This window comes from Haliaeetus leucocephalus, unplaced genomic scaffold (genome assembly GCF_000737465.1).
Source record: "Haliaeetus leucocephalus isolate CR32 unplaced genomic scaffold, Haliaeetus_leucocephalus-4.0 Scaffold2, whole genome shotgun sequence".
NCBI classification, from domain to species: Eukaryota; Metazoa; Chordata; class Aves; order Accipitriformes; family Accipitridae; genus Haliaeetus; species Haliaeetus leucocephalus.
This window is the reverse complement of record NW_010972438.1, coordinates 6,471,943-6,496,804: the sequence shown is the minus strand read 5'-3', so window position 1 is coordinate 6,496,804 and position 24,862 is coordinate 6,471,943. Positions and strand designations below refer to the sequence as shown.

The following is a 24,862-nucleotide window of genomic DNA, read 5'->3' as shown; positions in this document are numbered from 1 at the left end:
GGGGACACAGCTGGGACAGCTGACCTCAACTGACCCAAGGGATATTCCAGACCATATGGCGTCATGCTCAGCATGTAAAGCTGGGGGGAAGAAGAAGGAAGCGGGGGATGTTCGGAGTGATGGCATTTGTCTTCCCAAGTCACTGTTAGGTGTGATGGAGCCCTGCTTTCCTGGAGATGGCTGAACATCTGCCTGACAATGGGAAGTAGTGAATGAATTCCTTGGTTTGCTTTGCTTGCGTGCATGGCTTTTGCTTTACCTATTAAACTATCCTTATCTCAGCCCAAGAGTTTTCTCATTTTTACTCCTCCAGTTCTCTTCCCCATCCCACCGCGGGTGGAGCGAGAGAGCGTCTGTGTGGTGCCAAGTTGCTGGCTGGGGTTAAACCACGACAAGCAACTCTTTGCATTGACTGAATTAAGCTTCTATAGTATTGTGCATTTATATCTTTCTATCATACAATGACAGTGTCACCTTTGCAATCCTTAAGCAAGTTTAAAACAATGCCTGACTTTTATTATCTGTTGTATGTAACAGTATTTCTGCTGTTTGTCGTGTCACCTAAAAATACAGAAGGTACTTCTGATTTGACAGGAAAACTACTTAACAAATTGCACAGTTAAAGTTGATGGTGTTCCTGAATTACAAGGCATGAAAAGACTAAGCATCTAAAAGGAAAAAAAAAAACAAACAATCACAAACCTACTTTCTCTTTCTTAAATAAGAGATTCTCAAAGCAGATAATAGGTTAAAAAAATCAGACATTGCAGGTATTTAGTTTTATGTTTAAAACTAAATAGCTCTGAATGTTAGGTTAAAAATTGGATTTTGAACCTTTTGTTTTATATTTAACTTTAAATGGTTGCAATTTTGTATGAAAAAGAATGAAAACAGAAGGGTCTTGCTTATGAATTAATGCAATGGGAGTTCTGGTAACTATTAGACTTTTTCTAGGAAAAAAGTCTGTCTTGGAGTAACTGTTTACTAAGTTAACAAGAGCAGCAGCCTCTCCAGGGAATAGACTCTGCTGGTGGAAAAGGAAGAAGGTTAACGCACAGTTTCTGAACTGCCAGTGAGCCAGAGAGGAAAATGGGGGGGTGAGGTGCAGAGTGAACCTCAGTGAGGCAAGTTTTATATAGCCTCAGAATGCCTGGTCAACATTACAATCAAGGTAAATTGATTATATACACTAAAGCTAAAATCTTAATTTCAAATGAGTTATACTGCTAAAAGCATAAGGATGGCAACTTTGAGCTCTGTGAGGATTTCAACATCTACCTAGGAAGGTGATGGACTAAGGCAACTGTACCACATTTTTCCTTCATCAGGTAGGTGTCCTAGCTCAGACACTGTGCCCTGTGCAGCAGTACGCTCGCTCTGCTCTCCAAACTCTAATGTATTTGGGGTTACAACACATGAAACCGAATAGACATGAGGCATCATTGTAGCACTGGTGTCCAGCATAAGAGCCCATTAGGCACATAAAACGGTGAAGCATTCATCTAGAGAACAGCTCTCAAAATCAGATGCCCCAACACTATCTGTATGCCCAGTCTCAGGGCTGCATTTATTATCCAGTGAATTTTTAGCCAAGCTACTAAGTCTAAAGACAATTGGAAGAGTTAATATCATAAGCTTGAATTTCTTGGCTTACGCTGTTTTCAGACTAGTTTTAAAGGAGAATTCTTGTATGAAAAAAATTAAGAAGTTTTATTGGCACAGACATGAAATGGACGGGTACATATATTAAGAGGATTAATTACACCCAGATTTATGCACACTCATTATCATCAATGCACAGAGATGTTTCCAAAATTAACAAAAGGAAGGATTATGCTTTTGAGGCAGTGGGAAGTCAAACAATCAAGGAGACTGAACTTCTTAAACAATCTTAATGAACCATGAGTGAGCGGGAGACTGCTTACCTTCCACGCATGAGGGCTGAGCCCTTGTCGTACCAGCCACCTGCCCTGGGAAGCAGGAACACTTGACTGTTTGCGATCGTTCTTCAATCCGGTTCTTATTGCAGCAACGATGCACTGCCACAACTTCGCATGTCCCTTGCTTGACTTGGTGCTGGCCTAATAATTGCAGAGATAAGTGATGGAGAGCAAAACAAAACATCAGTGCATGAAGAAAAGGACAGTTCGTACAGTCCTACAAGATACTGAATCTCTCGAACACCAGTTTAAATCCCAGGAAGAAGAAAGGGTAAAGCATCTTGTAGGATCTGGCTTATTCCCTGAGTTTATCCTATTCTTACTAATAAAGATTAATTCATCATAACAAGTCAATTTTTCAGTCTATCTTTCCTGGCCCTTACAAAGCCATAGGGAAAGGAGATTGGAGTAGTCAGTTAGATGGATTAGACAAGAAGACATGCAGAGACACAGCACACTCCTCCTTCCTTTGGCTTCCTATCTTGCATTAGGTTTTATACTTAATTCTTTCCCTTCATAAATGGACACAATGGACAGGATAATACTTAATACAAGGGAGACTTATCTTAAATAGTAGGGAAACCTTCTCATATAAAAAAATTTGAACACTGCTTGCTATGCCTATCATTGCAAGTAGGCTAAGAACAAGGTAGGCTGAAAAGCTGTCATAGATAGTCAAGTGTTGTCAAAAAAAAAAAACCAAAACAAACAAAAAAAAACAAACCCAAGCAACTATATGGATTTCTCAAGTTCCCTCACAGACTATTTTGAAGAAACCTGTCATAAATATTCTATCCTATTTCTTTCCTCACAGTTCACTGTCCCCTATTCTGAGTTTATTTTTCCCTTCCTCTCCTTTCCTTGCTCCTGCCTTCACATCTTAGCTCCACTGCTCCTTTCACCTGACCATTTTCCTCCACTACCAAACTTACACTCTGCCCTGCTTAAAACCCTTTCTTTGAAACCCCACCTCACAAAACCCCTCTCCTCTTTGCATAAGTCATTTCCATGCCCTCACTTCCCTGAACAGCCTTCAAGTGCTTCATCTTGCATTTGTCTCGTCTTATTTAGAGTAGAGCCTTGGATGGCTCTTATCTGTGTTTGTAAAGCACCTTGTAAATTAACAGCACTACAGAACAGGGTGAGTTTTTTAATAAGTGAGCTTGACAGAGGGACAACGCTGAGAATAATAAAAATATTCACCCTCAAAGCAGTACAGGCTCCTTATACAAAAGAGACTACAGTACAGATTGGTGTAGGTAGTATCAAAGGCACAGCAGACTAAAGAAAGGAAGGTGAAAGGGAGAGCCCTCTTCAGAAGCAGACAATCCTCCAAGTGGCAAGCCTGGAGGATTGTCCTGTTTCCTACTCACTCCATGCTTGCCCTGTTTTGTTTTGATTTTTTTTTTTACAGTATCTGTTACTAATACCAGACACAGGATTTTGAGATAGAGAACACCTTGGTCTGATGCAATATGGCCAAGCTTACATCCTTATAGATGAAATCTTATTGAGTGATTAAGATCACTGTACTTTTGGCCCAGAAATTTTTATGAGTTAATTAAGTGGGGAATCTTAACCTTGAAAAGATTTAGCAATGCAATTTAGGCTTCTAAGGGGGGTTCCAAAAAAAAAGGAGAGCATTCAAATATATATATGTGAATAACTTTTTTAAAGGTTGGCTTGTCAATGTTCCTTTGCTGTGTATGTTTTGGTTTCACAAGTATTTCAAGCACAGCTAAAGGGCTGCCTGACTTTTGTTGCCAAATTTGTATTCACAACAACCTCAATGGACAAGAAACTATGTATATGCAATCCTGGAAAGGAAATCTAGTCTTCTATTTGTGTACTCAACATGTAAAAAGAAATTATATATACAGAGATTTTTTCAGGTTTTTTGCAGGGGAAAAAGCTACACTGTACTTTTAAGCAAAATATGCTACAGCAGAAAAATGCATAAGGTATTTTACAGAAAGTTGGAAAACTGTTGAAGACAGCATAGAAGCATCTTACATAGCTGCTGTAATAAGTTTATTGGCAGACTGTGAATTTTCATGCAAGTACCTAATACCTATATCATAATAAACACGAAAAAAAAATGAAAACAGCTACCAGCTTGTAGGACAGTAGCTTCTCTGTAAGTTAATATGGAAAATAACAATACAAATAGAGAAATTTAATTGCCTACACCACTTCATTCCAAAATATTGTTCTACAAAACACCTAACATGACAATGTATAGAGATAATAAGCAGATGGCCAGGGGTTCTGACAGAAAAGATTTTGTAAAATGAGGTTGTTAATTTAAGTGAATATATTTATTTATTTATTAGATTTACAGCCTGAGTCAGAACTCGTTGGAGTAAACAAGGAAAATGTCCGTGGTTTCCCACAGTGCTTACAGTGATGGTCCTGCATTCGCTGGAGTCGACAACAAAATTTCTATTGACTTCAGGAGAGCAAGGTCACAGTCTGGACTGCCTCTTGAGAGGGAAATTTTATAAGGGAGGGAAGAAAAAGCAAAAATTTGGAACGGCTCAGGCCACATACTTGAGTTTGCCATGTATCTCATCTGAAAGACCAAGCAGCCAGGTCTTCTTTCTAATTAAAGTCATTATTCACCAGATATCAGATGCCAAGATAAGAGTAGAAGCCATTTTTTCAGAAGGTACATCATAAGGATGGACTAGATCCAGCCCCAACAATCAATATGTAGCTGAAAGAATGTCTATTTTCAAGCTCAAATTCTGCTTCCTTTAGGTGAACAGTCCTGTTAAGTCAATACCAAAATAAATCAAACAGGTTGGCCCTGAGCATACAGCCAAAAAAAACCTGGGGGTCAATTTCAATTATCTTGTTTGAATTTTTAAGCAGCGACAGTGCTTCTCTGAAGTGCCAGGAGTCAACAGGTACACAGATGTTTGCAGAAGGCAAAATTGAGTTACCTCATGAATGCATCCTTTTGTTTAGTAGCTATTTTACTGAACACTTATTCATGCTTCACAGCTACACAAGCAGGTAAGAGAAGGTGTCCCCTCTTCATCTGCTGGCAGGGGTAGGATGCTCAGGTTTGAAAGTACTGCTGCTATGCAAAGGAAGACAGCGTTCTCCTCCCTCGTACCTAGCACGCAGCTCTTATGGAGTATAACAGTGAAAGGTACTAAAAAGCCAGAGACATCTGCATGCATCATTTGCATTAATTGGATTGCCCTTGTAATAGTCTTTCCCCTCCTACGTGTTCACATCTATATTTCCTCCTGCTTGTTCACACACATCTTAACACTTTTTATTCTGTTGAACACCATATGCATTTCTTCTTAATATTCAGACACATCTGTGAACAGGTGCTGAACAAATGCTAAGTGTTAACATGCTAACTTTCTGTCCCCTTTTTGTCAGTGTTCAGCAATCTAGAGAAGAAGCACTCAGTTTGCAGACTGGCTTTCAGATATAAGAAAACTCACAGAGTATCTTTAAAACTAACCATCAACTCAGTCCATTCTCTGCCTAGACCTACTGAAACCTGTTGTATCTACATTCAGGTGCCCAAAGGCAGCAAAAAGAAAGAATATAAGAATACTATCCAGCATATTTTAATCTCCATCTTGCACTAGATAAACCTTCATCTCGGGTATAAAGAACATTTAAGGTACAGTGGAGAGCATAATGACATAAAAAACAAGAACAGCCTTAAAATATTTTATAATCAATGGATTCTCAGGAAGCCAAGACATTACAGGAGCAGGGACTGAAGAATTTTTAAAGTGTGAAGATCACAGTAAGTGAATTCTACGCCAGACACATCATGAAAGCCATTTCAGGGAGAACTGCAATAGGAGATAGGGAGAAAGCCAGGCTGTGGAGAGCAAAGCCCCTTTGGGCTCACTTATAAAAAGCCCATAAATTCATACCTCTTCACCTGTAAACCTATTCAGATCTGCAACTTAAGGGCTGTCAATATTTGCAGTTGAAATTCAGTTACATTTTCACATTTAAATAAGAAAACTCTCTAAGGAGAGATACATTTTATCAGCAACAGGACCAGAGAAAGGTTGCTGTTGTAGAACACCTTCTGCATACCGAAGTGGGGATGTCTGCCAGCCAGGCACTGTGGAGGACAGAGGATGAATGTTGAAAACTATGGTGCTGTGGGTTACCTCTGATCAGAAGTTTGGCACGTGTTGCTCTCCATATCCCAATTTATTTACAGCTTAGCTTCCCTAGAAATACCAACATTATTCAAGTTCACTAAGGACACTTTCCCTAGCTCTCTATACAGGGCACAGACATAACAGGATAGGGCTCACTATTGGAAGCAACCTCCACAACACTCCCTGCTATGAATTTTGCTGCCTTTCATAACAAGATACCTATGGATAATAAAAGCCTTCAGGTGCCCATGTCCAGAATGCCTCCTAATAACCTCAAGGACTGTCCACACGAAGGCTCTGTGACCATTTCTTTGTTATCTGTGGGCTTTCCAGCCCAGAAGATGGTAGACTGTGTAGAGCTGCTACGCAGCCTTCACAGTTTTCAGAGATGGCGGTCATCATCTCTGAAGACCAAGAGGGTACAAACTAGGAAGTTATTAGGCTTCCACATTACAAGCCAGCACAAGTGTTGTGAGTAGAGTTGACTGAATAATCACCACTGAACTGTTTATTCTCAGTTTAATACATTTTTTCAACTAACATATTTGACAAGACCATATTTTCACTTTCTTCATAGAAGTCAGGGGGCAGATATGCAATTAATGCTTCTAAAACTCTTTGAAATCCTCAAATGAAAAGAGGGAAATACAATTATTGTTAATAAAATATCAAACATCACAGTCATGTACTTCAAAACTACAAGGAAAATATCAAAGAAAGAGGAAGGCTTTCAGAAAGTTGCTAGCCAATTCTGTCCACATCCATTTCATCTCCGTGACTAATTCTAATCACTCCCAAGGAGTACTCTTTCAATGCAATATACATGCAGGCAGCATGCTCTTATCAGAAATCCTGAATAACCCTCCTTTTTTTCTAATTTCTTAGCTAAGAAACATATGGAAAAGACACATTTAAAGGGAGTTTTTATCACTGTTTCATAAGCTGCCCTCTTTGACAAAGAAAGCAACTAGTACTGTGGAGAAGAGCACATCTAGACAGTAGGACAACATGACCCTAGCTCAGCACATTCTTCAGTAAGCCTCAAAACCAGCAATCTTGGTCTGCACAAAAACAACTGCATCATTTATTTAAAGGGCAAGAGGATGTCTGTCAATAGGGAGATGAATGGCTGTGGAACCTAATATTGCAGACAACGGTAAGAGAAACAAATGAGTTTAGAAGTCAGCACTGGTGCTATTTGGAAGAGGAAAGCACTCTAAAAAGCTTGGTGCTGGTTCATCATCTGCTCTGCCTTCATCTCATGCTGGCTTTTGCTTACAAATATATGAACACACAGAAGCACACACCAAGAGGCAAATATTCTTAGAAAAACACATATATTAAAGGAAATAACATTTTCTATTTTTCACATTTTTTTAACAAACATATTTATGAGAACCTCTTCAGCTCAAGGGGTGTTTTCTGGGGGGAAAGGGGAGAAGGGCTCTTTCTAAAGATGACACCTCTTCTCAAGAGAAGCAGCAAAAAGTCACTTGGAATGTAAAATTAACACACCATCTTCTAGGCTGAAAATTTCAGTGGAGCTTTTCTCTACTATCATTGCATCAGCCACTGGATTTTTTTCTTAATAATTTCACACTCATGTCAAGGTCCTGACTTAGATGCTCTCCTTCCTCAAGGATATACAATATTTATATATATACTTTCTCATAAATTGTCTCTGCATATACAATTCAGTCCAGTTTCACTTGTAAAGTTTTACCTTTTCAGTTGTTGGCAGTAAGGGACTGTTCAGAGATGGTACAGAACTGCCACAAAAGGCCAGTTCAACTGCTCTACGGATAAATAGACAAGAAATATCTTCCCATAATCACCCACCCATCATAACAGGCAAAGTAAGATGTAGCACACACAGAAAAAAAAAAAAAGGGAGCAAGGAATCCAGTTTGCTATCCATTAGTCTCACATTCCTCAAATACATAGTGCTATTGTGATTACTAATGCTAACATCTGTAACAAAGCAAGCAAGCAAAGATACAATGATCTCCCCGATGAAGGAATTGATGTTGATGCTCACACATTGTGCAGGTTTCCAACCGAAGAGTTTCTCACAGCCCATAAAGTTACAGCCTTTGTTCCAATCAAGACATTTGTGCTTCATCAGTTGTGGAAACCAGTAGTATGGCATGTGCATAATCACAATCAGCATTTTAACTGGATAACCAGGGAACCAGCACTGAACCACTTTAACTTATTTTGGGCAAGAAGTGACAACCTGAGGAAAACAGCAACTCTCAAAACGAGCAACCAATTTGAGAGGAACCCTAGGGGTACAGGAGATCTAGATGTGTATTTGAAAAAAAGGTGAGTGACCTCAAACCCTGATAATGAGACCCCAAAAGTTAATGAAATCAAAAGCATAACCTTTCAGTGCAGGTGGAGGAACATGCTGACACAGCTGGAGTGAATCATGTAATACAGTGAATTCTTTGCCGCGTGTCAGAGGTCACATCCATATGGAGATTAAAGTCCCCTGGAATAAGTAGCATAGGTGACCTTAGATCAGACACAAGCACTGAGACTTCTCCAAGGAATGGAGCATTAAATCTGAGTGGTTGATAAATCAAAACAGCCAAGACCAAAGGAGGTGCTGCAAATAGGGGAAGGAGGAGGGAACAGTTGCTGCAAATGAAAAGAAAGGTGGATGAAGAGTGACCTGGAAGCAAAAACAAATTAAAACATGAGCCTCTCTACCTGCTGGAGTGCCACGCTGATGTTAATCAATAAGGACTGCCTTTCAGCCAGGCAGTAATGTTCATCCTGGTTCAAGCACACATATCACTTGTACAAATGAAATATAAGCATAAAACTTCATAAAGTACCTCGGAGTAAAGTGGTGCTAATCATTTCCTGCAGGAAACTTTCTACTGTGTGGTTATTTTAGGTGAGGCAGAGAAGAAAATACAAGGGAAAGATCTGGTTTTCCATCATAACTTGCAGCAAATGAGCAACATTGTGCTCTGTAATACAGAAGTATTTCCCACATGTCCCATTAACATTCACTCTCGCTATTACATGCGGACCACTCTTTTTCTCTCATTTGTTCCTTCCTTCACAAATTCATCATGAGAGAAAGGGAAAAAGAATGAAACTAGTTCCCTAGAGAGATTTCTGCTTGCCTGAAGAAAGCAGGTACACATACACATGTATAGACCAGGCTTACAGTTATTCATCAGTTTGTAAGCAAAAATTAAATTTTCCACCCCAATTGTGAGGGCTGATGGCCTCTAAAAACAGGGTCATTCTTGCCATAGGAAAGCAAAAGTAGCATACCTGGGACTGCAAATTGGGAAGGACTATCCCGTCCACATCCATAACTAACTCTTCATCAGTGGCAGAAGCCATCCTGACCAAGGTATCATTAATGCAGCCCTAGCAGGCACCAGGGCCCAGGTGAGCTCGCTGTGCCCAGCAGCCTGCTGTCATTTGCAGCTGCTCACCACACCCAAACTCAGAACTGTACTTGTACAACTTATTACTTCACTTCCATGGCATGCCAGAAGTTCCTTTAATATTATCATAAACTTTAAGAAGGAAAAAAAAGAAAGAAAAACTCTTAAGTCTGCCTCATGTATGCAACAAAATAAATTTTGAGGATTAGGCCTTGTGCCCTTCTGAGCATTCCTCCACCACCTGAAATATCAAATGACCATTTGGAGCTTAGCTAAGTAAAACAAAGATTTGTAATATACTAAATACCAAAGGTATTTTTAACACAGTTCAGGGTCATTCATCAGACAAGAATGATATTTGTTTAGAGAATATGAAACAGCAATTGTCATCTAAGTCATTAGGCTCTGCAGATTAAGTAAACGGCAGTTGCCAGAAAACAAAGTAGATGTTTGAGAAAGAGGCATTTTCTTCATTTCAAGTGAAAACAGAATTTTTATTCTCATGTCCAGGTATAAAGGGTAAAACTGAGGAGGGCAACCAAGGAAATTTGTACTCTGTTCCATTTCAGTACTAGAAACAGTTCAAATTTACAAGGTACACAGAACTTCTGCTTTTCTGGTTTTTATTTTTTAAATGCAAAGGTGCATTTCCCTCCTTAAATGAAATTACTTTTATGGGACTGTAAAGTAATAGGACTGTGCCTGAATTTGGCAGTTAGAGGTAGGCAAATGAATAATTATTCATTAGTTAACCCTCATCTAAGAATCTGCTCAAGAAAGATCTAGACATAACTGTTGTCATTAAATGGTGTGGTTTATGAAAGTTTTTCTGGTTGTCCTGTTTGACAGTCTTAATTTAAAAGACTGACTTTGGCAGTGAATCTCTCCTTCCATTAATTGCTTTGTGTTTATTAAAATCATGTAGCAGTATTTGTTGCTACTAGAAGAATTGCCTTTTGCAAAAAAACAGGACCAGTGGGTAAGACTGCAAATTTGAATGATACATTTCATTGCTGAAGTGAGATGAAATTTTCATGCGATAGGCAAATCAGGCAAATGGAATTCTGAGGAACGTTACAAGCAATCAGATCAGTTAATGCACTGGGCACCAGGCCATCCACTCCTCAGCTGGTCTTTAATCCCTGGAAAAGCCCCTATGTCTTGATCACCACTGATTAATTATTTTCAGAGTTTGCCTCGTTTTATATCAGGTTTTATATAGCTGTAATGGTTATCTTGGGTTTATTCCGATGGAATGGACAAGGAAATCATCGCAGCAGTCCAAGTATAAGATCCAGCTGCCAGTTAAGCAATAACAGGTCATAAAACTAAATTGCACAAATGCATTTTTAATTCTGAGTGGCATGAGGACTTTCAAATGGTTTCAGCATGTGCAGACTGTACCCAACCTGGCTGAACAGCAAATTGAACTTAAGCTATTTTAACTATTACATCCATAAGTGCAAAGCATAAGTGAGGTTTCCAGAATGCCAACAGACTTTTTTTAGTCAGTATCATTGAATGATGGGTTTTTTTCTTATATGGAAAAAAATAACCCTGTGGAGTGCCCACCATTTTATGCTACACTGTAACAGTGAAAGAGACAACAATAAAATACACTCACGATGAAATAAAATGAGAATCAGAACCTGATAACAATTCTCATAGGCCCATATTATAACTCATGACCCTGACTTATACTGCTAACAATAAAATAATCATTAAAAAGAAAGTCAGAATTCAGAACTTGGGAGGGTCTGTACATTTCCTATTTCATACTCATGACTCCTTTTCAAAGCTTCACCATTAATACTTCTTTTTCTTTTCAAGGTTCTGCAGATCTCTTGAGCCTCTCAACTTTCACTTTTTAATCTTCTTTACCCAAGAATAAAGGCGCAAATCTAAAATTTTCACATTTTAGTTGCAGGCTGTAACGCAAGATCTCAGAGAGGTGCAGTTCAGAGAGCCAAATCTGGAGATCTGTGCTCAATAACTAGGTGCATGCACAAATGGGTGCTGCCAGAACACACATCCTATGCTGATCTTTCACATTATTTCCTCCATGTTATTTATATTATTAACCCTATGATCTTATGCAGCAAAAGGCCTTTTTGCAGTCAGTATACTGGTTGTTCTACCCAAATTTGGCTTTTTTTCATTTGGCAGCTATCAACAATAAAGGTATTTCACCCAGGCTTACAGTGTGAGTTGCTATGAAAAAGCTATATGAATCAGTAAAAATGGAGTGTTAACAGACCCTTCTGAGAAATGGAAGAACTAGAGGTTAAGACATTCTTTTCCTGTTCCACAGATCCCTTTCCAAGCACTCAAGAACCCAACCCTTCATCCATTCTTATTAAAATGGACAATCCTTGACAACAATTAGGTAGATTTTCCATTTTAATTAAGCCATTCAGCTTAAAGCAAAAAATTAAAATATAACTTTAAAATGGTACAGAAGCTACTGTATCCTGTAACCTGTGCAACAGGAACAAACTGGAGAGTAACATCAAAAGCCTCCCTCCACACCATGTCTTAGCTTTGACAAAGAGACTACTACTCTGGGAGAAAGTCAGACAGTCTAATCCTTGAATCATATTCAAGCCTCACTGTCATCACTCAAAGGACTAAGAAGGCTCTTGACTTCTGTAGATTATTGTATTTGGAAGGGGGTTTTCTACCATGAGGTGGAAATTTGCTCCCCGATAACTGAGCGCATTACTTTTAAGATGTAGCAGCTGCAATAAGAGCACTTGCCTACACCTGTATGTAGCAAGGCAGTCACTGGCTTAGTCCCAGGACACTTGACAAAGTGCATTTGGATTGGAGGCTCAAAGGAGGTAGAATTGAAGGGGAAGTCTCAAATTCCCAAGGGCTTTTAGATGCCCAGTTCTTATGTTGGCAATGAAATCTATTTGAAGTCAATGGAAAGGAGATGTTTAAATAGCAGGAAGACACTTGGATATCTTTCTAGATCTTGGCCAAAAAAAACCCAGAACAGACAGAAAAGGAGACATACTTCATTCACTACAGAAGAGAGGGGTTGCCCTTTTTAGCAGGAACACTTGTCACAACTGAGCAAGTTGCAGAAACAATGTAGTGAAATTGTCTTCCTAAAGTATCCCAGCTAGCTTGTCAGATTTGACAAACTTTTATTCTTACCAGAAAACAACAGGCTTCCTCACCTGGTGAATTGTCCCTTGGCCCTAATGAGACGATCAGTAAATGCAGAGATGAATTAGAATAGTCATTAAGGAGGCAGAGCATAAAAAATGAGCCACAGGAAAGGTCAGAGCAACGAGGGTGAATGAAGAAGAGCACGTGCCCTGTCACAACCACTGCAGATGTGAAGGAAACAACCAGGGGAGGGAAGCAGATGTTCCTGTTAAAGCTGTGCAAATTTGACGGCTGCTTTCAAGGATAATGGAGCAGCCATAGGTGGCAGGAGAGGGCATGCCATTAACTTACACAATGCTGGTTAGACTCCCCCAAGAGCCATTGACTTTAAAAGCAACGCTCCACCATCTCCCCTGTCTGAATAAGATTAAAGGTGACCTGGTACAGTTGTCATTAGTTCCACTACCTTTCCACAAAGATGGTACTCTAATTACAATGGTTGGCTTTTTCCTCTTGCAGTGTGCACATTACAAAGGGGAAACTTCTAAAATGTTTTATCTGATCATAGCTCAAAAAAAAAAAAAAAGTCAAATCAACAGTTACACTGCTTATTTTTCTTACCTTTAAAAACTGTGTTGATTTTAACTCATTAGAAAACAGTTTCTGCTAGTGTGGTTGGCTTTTCTTGATCTCAAAACATGCATTGCCTCGCTTGCAAGATAAATTGTCAGAATGGTAACTAACTTTGAAAATCCACGGACATCATTAGATTATTTATAGTGTCCTTCTGGTACTTCCTTTAACTCAGTGTCCCACCAGGAACAGGGTGGGAAGGACCAACAGGCATTGCTCGTGATAACTGTTCTACGGAGCAGTAGCAGCTTCATAAAGGCAGATTCCTCTGCAAGACCCCTTGCTTGAAGGTCCCGAGAACCCAAGAAAAGGTCAGTTTAATCTGTAGTGAATCACAACAGCAGGAGTCAGTGACAACTGCATTAGTCCCACTGTTGATAATGAGCTGTGAATTCCTTAATAGTCTATACAACACACTTGCACACTGGCTGGATAGGCCATGGAAAAAGACTTCTCTTCCACCCATGCCTGTTCAACCCCTGTTATTTTCAGAGCTTCCTAGGACTCTGTGTGTGGTTGGCATGCCTCCCTCACACTGTTCTTCGACTAGCTTCCCCTTTAAACATGAACTACTGTACTGCCTCCCTATGCTGACATTCCTCCGGTGCCCACACCAGAGGACTTATGTCTGACAGCATCATCGCTGCCCAGCAGGTAGTTCTCAGCAGCAGTGAAACTGGCCAGAATCACATTAATCTTACCCAGTTGGCTCAATACAAGAAAACAGCAGAAATTTTGTCTCCTAGCTAGATAAGAGGGAAGGAGACAGCCAGAAAGAAAACCACAGCCACAGCCATTTTTCTTAGGTGGATATGTACTTACTAGCAACCCTAAGGTCTCCAACTAATTTCACACTAACCACCTGTCTGATGGCACTTCCAAACACTACCAAGCAGATCTGGATTAGAAACAACGACCTTGAGGTGAAAGGCTCTGTATCTCATTACTAATCCATTGAGGCTTCCTGTTCTCATGTGATTGCATCTTGTAATTATTTACAAGTACCTCTTTCGAGCACAAAAAATTACAAGACTTTCTTCATAGTGACTATACACCTTTGGAGCATGCAAACCTGACCATTTGAGATTAAGCAATCTAATTAACGTATTTGTTTCTGCACTAACACTTCCATGAAAAGAACTCAATTGCCAGCACACTGACAGTCCTGGCTAGTCCAGTTTAATTCTACCTTGGCAAACAGAACATTTAAGGAACATAATTCGCACACCTGGATTGCCATGCTGTAACTTCTTTAATGAAATAGTCTGAATTTTGTAGTGTAAAAATACCTACATTTCTGCATTAATAAAAATCTGAGGTTTGCTTTAAAAATATTACAAAATTTTATTGTTAGGAAACAGGCATGGCATTATTCAGCATAAAAATGCTGACAAATAAATGGCTTTTCTAAAGTCTTTTTGTCACTTTATATATGATTTATTGCCTGCAAGCTTCCTGTTTAAATACTTCTAACCAAGTCATTTACTTTTTACTCATGTATTACATACAAAATAAAAGGAAATCTTAACTGAGGTGTCGAAGAAGTTGCTTCTGAGAACATAAAAATGGCAGTACAGAAGTTAAGGCAAAATTTCCTTTTATTTTTGGGCAAAGGTTAAGGGAGAGGCAAAAGAGGAGGAATACTTAAAAGACTCTAGAATAAGTATAAAATAGTTATTGGGTTTAAAACAATAAAATACAGCGAAAGATACATTCTGCTGTGAATCACTGGCTGTGATAAGGAAGGATGCACCTAGGATGAATATTTTTATTCATTCTGAAATTGGTGGCAGATGGCCTGAGGTTACCATAAATATGTACAGTTTGGAAGTGGCCTTAGCTGAGAAAGTATCTGTCTTCAACAACATAACCCCAAAAGATTTCACTTATAAACAGAAAAGCAGGTTCTCCACTATCAAGTTCCGAGCATCCTGTGCTCTGAGAAGCTGAAAAATAATGATCTATCTTTAATCACACCAACTCGAATCTACATAGCAAGCTAGACCAATGAGCTGACAGTCAACACATTCAGAATTTAATCTGGTGATGTATAGAGTATCCCTAACTCCAAGTTACACAAAGTGTTGATTTACAAGGCTCAGCACCAGAGTGACTTAGAGCTTCAGATATGGCCTTTAAAAAACATCTGACACTTCATTTAAAATATCCTACTTTTACTGAAGGAAATTTGCCATGAAGGTTCACTAAAAAAGCAGGGAAGCGCCAGAACATACATCCAGTTCTAGCATTTACAGTTCCTAGACACGGGGTGGCTAAATGACACATTTCAGCGTCACCTTTTCCTCAGGGACTATTTTAACTCTAACACATCTTGGGGACAAAGCCTGAACAACCAAACAATCACAATGATGTAGGCAAATGTGATTCCCCCAAGTACCATGACAGGTCCAAGGAAGACAACATCCACAGAGTCCCTGAGCCATGTGTTCTGCATTGGTTGGGGATGGTACACTCGAAGTGTGATACTTCTTACAAGGACTTCTCTGTTGCCTCTTCACAGAGCCCACTCAGGCCACAGCACACTGTGATTTGGTGATTCCAGCTGGCAGACAATTCCTAGCAGAAAAACTCAGAAAAGTTTTTGATTATGGCTTCCAAACTGACTGCAACAGTTAGGCACCTGAAGGACGGAATCACTGTATTTAGTATAAATTCCACTCCCTTCCTGAGCTTTAGGTACAAGTACCTTAAATATCAAGTACCTTAAATATCAATAGTAAAAATCTCAGATCACCAATGCCCCCTTGTTAGCTACAAAGGCTGCCCTTTTTCCCTCCTCTTCAAATCTATTCTGACTGTGAGCTGGGGTGGATTTGTTTCCAAGGTGCCCTGGCTTCACATTCATTCTTTAACACAGGCTAGGCATTGAGAGCACTGAACGGTCACCTATAGGTATCTTTTACAATAAAATGAGCAACGGGGTGTGTCAAAAGAAGAACTCAGCTACCCTCCTACTGAGAACTATTCCATTTTTCAGTTTGTACTCATTAAATTTTGCTAACTATTAGACATGAAATCAGACATGTTATTTGGCAACAAACTTGACAGCTACTTTCAATGGACTAGAAAAAACAGCATCATTTATCTCCTGCAGGAATGCATTTTACACTCTGAAATTAAAAAGTGCAGTCTCTTGAAAATCATAACTAGTTTTTCTTTTTTATTTATTTAATATAATTGACATTTTATCAGGAACTTTGGTAATATATTTTTATTTAAAAAAACACTGAAATTCAGTAAGAGGGAATAGATTTCTATTTCTTTTAATGTTCCTGTCAGTTAAAACGAGAGGGATTTTTTTTAAAATGAACTTTTTACATCAAATTTCAGTAAAAATTCCAGTAGAGAAGAGGAAAAGTCTGTTAATCTAGACCCCATAAAGCCTGAAAATACTACAGTGAAAGAACAGACATATTTGTGGATGAAGTGTCTTGTCAAAATTGGGACTACCTTCTTTAAAAGAATTTCTCACACATCCTTCCTAATATTAGCAAGAACAGTGTTATGACTGATCATGATTCACTGCTTAAAGAACAGGTAAGTTTCAGATGAGAGGTGGATGGCAATTACTGGGTTGAATAGATCCTATATTAGAGATTCAACATGCTGCCAATCCAACACATTATCCTTTGTCAGCTTTTAAGTAATTTTAAGCATTTGGATAGAGGTAGATTATTAGATAGTTTATGTTTCAAGGCACACAGACAAGATATGGAGGCTTACTGTTAGAAGTGGAAAACATCTTTGTCTGCAGGATTCTGTAAATGGCTTGCCCAGATACCTTCACACTACAAAGTTGATGCTTTTACTGAAGCTGAACAGGGAGTCCTTCTCTCAGCTGCCACCTCAGACCATAGAACAACACAGAAAGTGCTGAATTAAAATCTTTAAAGAAGAGCCTGTAGCAAGGAGTGACCAGTTTCCAGCTACAGGCAGAGAGAAAACAAAAACACATAGTCTAGCGTCTTTTAGTAAGCAATCAGTCCTTGGGTGTAAAAGTAAATACAATGTGGCTTATGTCTTATCTTCACCAGTACTGAACCAAGACAGGCAATTAGGCAAAATGAGAATGGACTCAGTGAAACAGTTTGTTATTTGTTTACTATACAGTATCATCTAATAGAGACTCCACAGAAACAAAATCCCTTCCTGGAGGTCTTTGCTTTGCTCATAAGTCATTACCCTAGAGACAAGAGATATCACTGATGCTATTTTAATCCACTAAGCTGCCTTTGCTCAGCTGTATGGCAAGTCTTATAAAACTCTGCTGTGTACAAAGCAAATTCTTTCTTCTCCTGGCAAGAAGACCTTGAACTTGAAGGTTTGAATCTATAGCAAGTCAGACTACAGCAAAATGACTAGTCATAATAGTAGTGCAGGATAATGCCTTATATTTTCAAATTTTAGGTTTTGCTGTACTATATTAGTGCACATCCAGCAGTCCTTGTCACCAGTAATTACTATCTCACAGCAACTACACAAAAGTACTTGCCAATTAACTAATTTCATTTTGACAGTTTTGGAAACAGAAGAGAAGAAATATTGATGTCTCCAAACCACAGGCAGCAGCCGACACACGTCTTCTTTCTATCCGAAGGAGCTGCTGTCAAATGAATTCCTTAAAAAGGTATTCTATAGAAACACCTCAAATACAGCAAGGATGCATTGCAGAGCCTTCTGCAAATACTAATTCTTGGGCTACTATTAAGATCAGTACAAATGAAAAATACTCCTTGGTGGCAAGAAATGACAACTTGAGAAAAGTACAATTTATAGATGGCCAGTATTTTAAAGACTAAAAGAATTTTGAGAATAACAATTGCCTCTAAAAAATAAAGCAAATCTTGACTTTTTCAGCAATATGAGCTAAATATTTAATAAGGGATCCTGGAGCTCAGAAAGGTTTAAAACACTGTGTTAGGATATTGAACTAATAAGCTCCTCCAGTAAGCCTCTAAATACGTATAGTTAAACACTACCTAGTTTATTTTAATTATTTAACACAGAGACTGAAGGAGGTTAATGTGACCCAGCGGACTTGTTTATGTTGAAAACTATTGCCTCTCCTTACTCAAAAATCTGCATGCTGAGCTGCATCATAGCACAGAGTTACAAGGGAGCAATAAGGAATGGAGGTTTACAGCTGCTTGCTAACGTCCAAATGATAGCATTTATACCAGGGCAGTGACTGCAAGAAGGCACAGGTAATAAAAAAGTCAGGCCCATTGACTTTGTCAACATCACTGGAAAAACTAATACGTGTAAGTTAGGCGCATAGTTGAGAACACCTTCAATGATGAGGGATATTGCTAGTTTCCAAAACTCAGTTTTAGAAATATAAAAATCCCCATCATTTACCATTCAGCTCAGAAACATAACTGTTATTTGTCCTTCTGTCTCTTCAGACCATGGATGATATCACTTTGATCTCCAGCCTTGTCCTCCAGCTAAGACAGTGAAGAAAGCAGCCTTCACTAAGCCACTGAAAACAATGAAAAAACCCAAACCACTTCAAAAAACCCAAAGGATAGTTATTAAACAATAGGGGGAGAAAACCACTTTTGCAATCTTCCACATCCAATCAAAAAGATAAATTAGGGAAAAGTAACCATTCAATGGCCCCACCACAGGGGGGTGGAATAATCCCGCTTTAAGCAATACCAGCTAAGGCCCAGTGTATTCACCTGGACATCTCTTCCTTAGAAAGACTAAAAGCTAGTCTTGCTTAAGTAAAAAAGGGCTTGAGTTTCATTTTTAACTGGGTATCTGGTTTATCAAAAGAAGTCTTGTTCAAAAACATTTGTTCTCATCTATACTCAGGAATGCAAGCACAAGATGAGGCCTATCATAGAATCACAGAATGGTTTGGGTTGGAAGGGACCTTAAAGACCACCTAGTTCCAACCCCCCTGCCATGGGCAGGGACATCTTCCACTAGACCAGGTTGCTCAAAGCCCCATCCAACCTGGCCTCGAACACTTCCAGGGATGGGACATCCACAGCTTCTCTGGGAAACCTGTTCCAGTGCCTCACCACCCTCACAGTGAAGAATTTCTTCCTTATACCTAATCTAAATCTACCCTCTCTCAGTTTAAAACCATTACCCCTTGTGCTATCACTACACTCCCTGATAAAGAGTCCCTCCCCATCTTTCCTGTAGGCCCCCTTTAGGTACGCTATAAGGTCTCCCCCGAGCCTTCTCTTCTCCAGGCTGAACAACCCCAACTCTCTCAGCCTGTCCTTATAGGAGAGGTGCTCCAGCCCTCTGGTTATTTTTGCAGCCCTCCTCTGGACTCGCTCTAACAGGTCCATGTCTTTCTCATGCAGGGGACCCCGGAGTTGAACACAGTACTCCAGGTGGGGTCTTACAAGAGCAGAGTAGAGGGGGAGAATCACCTCCCTCAACCTGCTGGCCACACTTCTCTTGATGCAGCCCAGGATGTGATTGGCTTTCTGGGCTGCAAACATGCATTGCTGGCTCATATTCAGTTTTTCATCCACTAATACTCCCAAGTCCTTCTCTGCAGGGCTGCTCTCAATCCACTCATCACCCAGCCTGTATTTGTACTTGGGATTGCCCTGACCCATGTGCAGGACCTTGCACTTGGCCTTGTTGAACTTCACGAGGTTCACACGGGCTTACCTCTCCAGCCTGTCAAGGTTCCTCTGGATGGCATCCCTTCCCTCCAGTCTGTCGACCGCACCACACAGCTTGGTGTCATCGGCAAATTGCTGAGGGTGCACTCAATCCTACTGTCCATATCACCAGCAAAGATGTTAAACAACACCAGTCCCATTACTGACCCCTGCGACTTGGACAGTGTGGCTGGAGCACTTGCCAGTGAAGACTGAGGCAAAAAAGTCATTGAGTAGCTCAGCCTTCTCTATATCCTGGGTAATCAGGTCTCCTGCTTCCTTCCAGAGGGAAGGCCCACATTGTCCTTAGTCTTCCTTTTATCACTGACATACCTACAGAAGCTTTTCTTGTTGCCTTTGATGTCCCTGGCCAGATTTAATTCTGTCAGGGCTTTAGCCTTCCTAACCTGACCCCTGGCTGCTCAGACAATTTCTCTGTATTCCTCCCAGGCTACCTGTCCTTGCTTCCACCCTCTGTAGGCTTCCTTTTTGTGCTTGAGTTTGTCCAGGAGCTACTAGTTCATCCATGAAGGCCTCCTGGTGTTTTTGCCCGATTTCCTCTTTTTTGGGATGCATCACTCCTGAGGTTGGAGGAGGTGATCCTTGAATATTAACCAGCTTTCTTGGGCCCCTCTTCACTCCAGGGCTGTATCCCATGGAACTCTACCAAGCAGATCCCTGAAGAGGCCAAAGTCCGCTCTCCTGAAGTCCAGGGTAGCGAGCTTGCTGTGCACCCTCCTTGCTGCCCTAATGATCTTGAACTTCACCATTTCATGGTCACTGCAGCCAAGGCTACCCTTGAGCTTCACATTCCACACCAGCCCCTCCCTGTTGGTGAGAACAAGGTCTAGCATAGCACCTCTCCTTGCTGGCTCCTCCTTCCCTTGGAGAAGGAAGTTATCATCAATTCATTCCAGGAACCTCCTGGATGGTTTATGCCCTGCTGTGTTGTCTCTCCAACAGATACCAGGGTGGTTGAAGTCTCCCGTGAGGACCAGGGCTTGTGAACATAAGGCTGCTCCTATCTGTCTATAAAGGGCCTCATCTGCTCAGTCTTCCTGGTCGGGTGGCCTGTAGGAGACCCCCACCTGTCTCTGCCCTCCCTTTAATCCTGACCCATAGGCTCTCGGTTGGCTCCTCATCCATCCCCAGGGAGAGCTCCATGCGCTCCAGCTGGTGACTGACATAAAGAGTGACACTCCCTCCTTGTCTCCCCTGCCTGTCTGTCCTACGTTCCTTCTCATACATGGAATGCAAAACTGTAAGTCTCATGCACAGTATGATGTGCCAACAAAAAACTACAGTTTAGCTCTGCAACGTCTCTGACTATTTCAGAGCAATGCTCAGAGTCATCATTTTGATTCTACAAACTAGTGTTTATACAACAAAGGTTGCTAAAGACTAAGGGAAAAGCCACTGAGAGCAGAAGTCGTGGGACAGATATCAGTTGGCAAAAGGAAGGCTTTGGAGTTCACTGCGCTAATGGCATTATATGCATTCAGAAGGGAACAAATAATAGAAATTTTGCATATGCGTTTCCTAGAAACAAAGAATCTGCTGTGCTAGAGCAAGCCTATCAGCAGATCCATGCATGAACGCAGCTTTGCGTTGCTCTACTGTTGAAGCTCTTCTGACTTAAAACTGCAGAATCCTCCCCAAAGGCATGATAAACACTGTTATTTCAGCTTCTCAAGAGACCAGCGCTGGCACCTCAACCCTTTACCATTCAGTCTCTCTCACCACCACCATCACCTGCGGTTGTAAACACGGATGACCATGACTGTGCTTTGTTTCTAACTCAGTGCTCTGCCTGAGTGAAAGGTGTAACATTTGTAAACACTTTCTGAGATCTGGGTGCCTAAATTCCACAGCTATTCGATTTCCAGCATTTAAATAAGTTGGGGGTTGTGTTTTGGGGCTTTACCTTTTAGAAAAACAAAACTTCATGAAAATTACTGATCTCACAGTGAAAAAGCACCCTGATTTTAAAACAAAGCTGAGGTAAAATTATTCCAAAACCTCCAAGTAACATCAACATCATCTTCAAACACCTAAAATCTCAGCAGAAGGGCAATCAGTGGGGCAGAAACAAAGAGGGAAGCTTATCCGTACAAAAAGAATGTTTAAAAATAATTAGTGATTCAGATGTTCTATCAGAGTAAACCCAGGAGGTATCAGAGTCTTTTTTACCCCCAGTCCTGAATAAAAATAGCACACTTAAGTCTTAATTTTGTTGGCTTATTTTTCCTTTTCTGCAAGATTTTCATTACTGCTTTCCTTTAAAGCTCTCCCAAGACTCAGTTATATGCCCGGAGAGCTTTTAAAGGAAAAGAGCTTACTTGCCTGGCATCTCTTTCCAGCCTCTCTTAGCTCTAATTACAAGGTAAAGATTAAAAAGACAAATTAGTTTTATCATTGAATCCTTGGCCTTTTGGAAAGGAAAAAAAAAAAAAAGAAACAAAACCCAAAACAAAACAAAAATCAGTGGAGCTTCCAACCTCAGGTAAAATGTTGAAGTCAGCAGCTTGTACTGGAAGGGGGCAGGAGAAAAAATGAAATCCAATTTACAAAAAAATTTCACTACAAAGCTTACATGCCTTGGGGCAGTCTTGCTTGAGTACAAAGTTGTACGGCATGCAGGTGACATAATTAGGTCACTGGGGGCAAGGCTTCTTAGAATTATTACATAAAGAAATCCATAAAATTTCTCAAATTAGAGTTTCTCTAGGTTTCAAGGAGGTTCAAAAGAGCAACTTTGCAAGAAACCTGGAGTAAGTCCTTCCTGGCAACACATAGCATTGCAGTTATATGGTCTGGCTAACTAAATGGTTACTTTCCATCATTTTTCCGTTCTCAGCTTGCAATTATTCATGGGATCCTGCTAAATACATTCTATAACTTTTGCACTGAACATGAAACAAGATTAGAGAGATGCAATGGGCAAGCTGCCATTGGTGTTTCCCTGTCATTTCAGGTTGAGGCATGACATTGCTCGTATAATAAAAGTGGCTAATAAAAGTTAGACTTTGCGGATAGGATTTTCAGAAGTGTCTAAAAGGCGACCCAGGAGCTTTGAAAGCAATGACCTTTCCTGCTCAGTGTTTGTTGCTACTAACTCAAATGGATGATATCTAATTATCAAAATCTAATGGAACAGAAATCAATTGTGAGTTGGACACTCACATGTGAGAATGGCAATGGTTGTGCTGGGAGAGATGGACCCCAGTGTTGGGATCACAGGCCACACTGACACAACAGCTACAGGTCACAGCCATAAGCAGCTGCCAGTGTATGCATTCACTGGATTTTTCAAGGAGTACATGTTCCTGCTCCTCTATCACTGCAGGCTAGATGGAATTGTCCCACAGACAACCTTAAATCTGGCCCATTTCACAGTGGGAATGCCATGAAAAACAGCATTCAAATCATCGCTATCTTCTCCCACCAGAAAAAAAAACAATTTTTCCTCACATTAAACAAGCCAAATCTCATTTCAGAGGTGACCATCGCTTCTTGAGGTGACTGTAAGAAATAATCCCTCACTGATTGTGCTGGTCCACTAAGTTGCATCCATGACAACATGTCTGTTGTCTGTCTTCATCTTGCATCACTGCCATGGCTTCCATTCTCATCTACTTCACAGTGCTCAGGCATCTTCTGTGCCCCTTAACTACAAGGCAAGCACTGGTTCCAGTGTAGAGGTGTATTAATCAGCAAGCTGCCAGGACACACAGGGCAGGTAACCCTCACAATTACAGTGTAGCTTTTCCTTAGTGGGGGCAATAATGTACCTCACTTCTGGTTTTCTTCAAATTGCTAGAAACCCTGCTATTTTTAAGATCTTAGTTTGGTTGGATTTGGCCCAGCAGTTTCAAATAATTATTGGGGAGTCAGTGATTGTTAGAGGGACTGTAAAATTACATATGGCCTGCTCCTTTAGGAACTTTAAGTCCTTCAGGGTTAAGAGGTGTTTGAAATGCAAGCTATACCCATGGTTCCCCTTTTGGAAAGGACTGTGAATTAAACAGTCTCACTAAACACAGTAAGACTCAGCCATCTCTTGTCCTCTATAACAGTCTCAGTTCCATTTACTCTGAAGCATTTCATAATTAATTCAGAACATGCTGGACTATTGGATTGACAAGTATCACAATACACAAGAGCAAACTGAAATGGAACAGACTAACTAAACAGAAGAAAGAAACAACTTGCTCAGGACAAAAACCAAAGCATTGTTCTTGCCACCCGTAGCTAATCCCAATACTTGGAACAAGACACCAACATAGGGATCTACTTAACAGCTGCCTTTTTATACAACCATTACAACTACATAAATCATCTCTTGATTATACTGTATCACTTCCTAATGAATGTACAGGAGAGAATCCCAGTACACATCTATGCTGTGCCCTTAAAACTCCCCAGTTCCCCTTAAACTCCCCAATTTCTTATGGATTATTTCATGTGTCTGCCAGCTAGAGGTGTTCTGTCCTCTCTGTGGATCTTCCGTCATCTGTCACCTGGGGCATACACAGCACCACTCCCAAAGGGTCAATCACAGAGCTAGGTTAATAATGCCAACCAGTTACCTTCTCTAAATGACACAATTAACCCTAATTAAGATATCTTTCTATTTCTAAAAAACCCTTCTTCAAAGCGATTTTTCCTTTAGGCTTTTAAGCCAACCAGATCAATTTAACATCTGGGACAGTCCCATAAGTCAAACAGCCCCAATTTCCATAGCGCAGCATCAGATAATACCTTCAGCCAGTGCACATGGCTTGTGTTGATAAGTTTCAAACAGGTTTGTGTCACTATATCTGCAAGCAAGTTCACAAGGAGGTGAACAAGTTGCCAAAACCTTGTTTCATTCTGAGATTAAGGACCATAACAGAGGTCAAGCCTGTACTGGCTCCAAGCTTGCATTTTTCCCCACATAGTAATTTTCCTTA

At 40.2% G+C, this 24,862-nt stretch overlaps 1 protein-coding gene across 1 annotated transcript in view; it reads right to left on the bottom strand.

The window, feature by feature from the left end:
• Positions 1–24,862, bottom strand: part of FAM19A4 (family with sequence similarity 19 (chemokine (C-C motif)-like), member A4) — a 52,808-nt gene that overhangs the window by 8,304 nt on the left and 19,642 nt on the right. Inside the window, exon 3 of the mRNA XM_010573298.1 lies at positions 1,926–2,081. Within this exon, the coding sequence (XP_010571600.1) occupies positions 1,926–2,081 (156 nt within the window). The remainder of the gene's footprint in view (positions 1–1,925; positions 2,082–24,862) is intronic.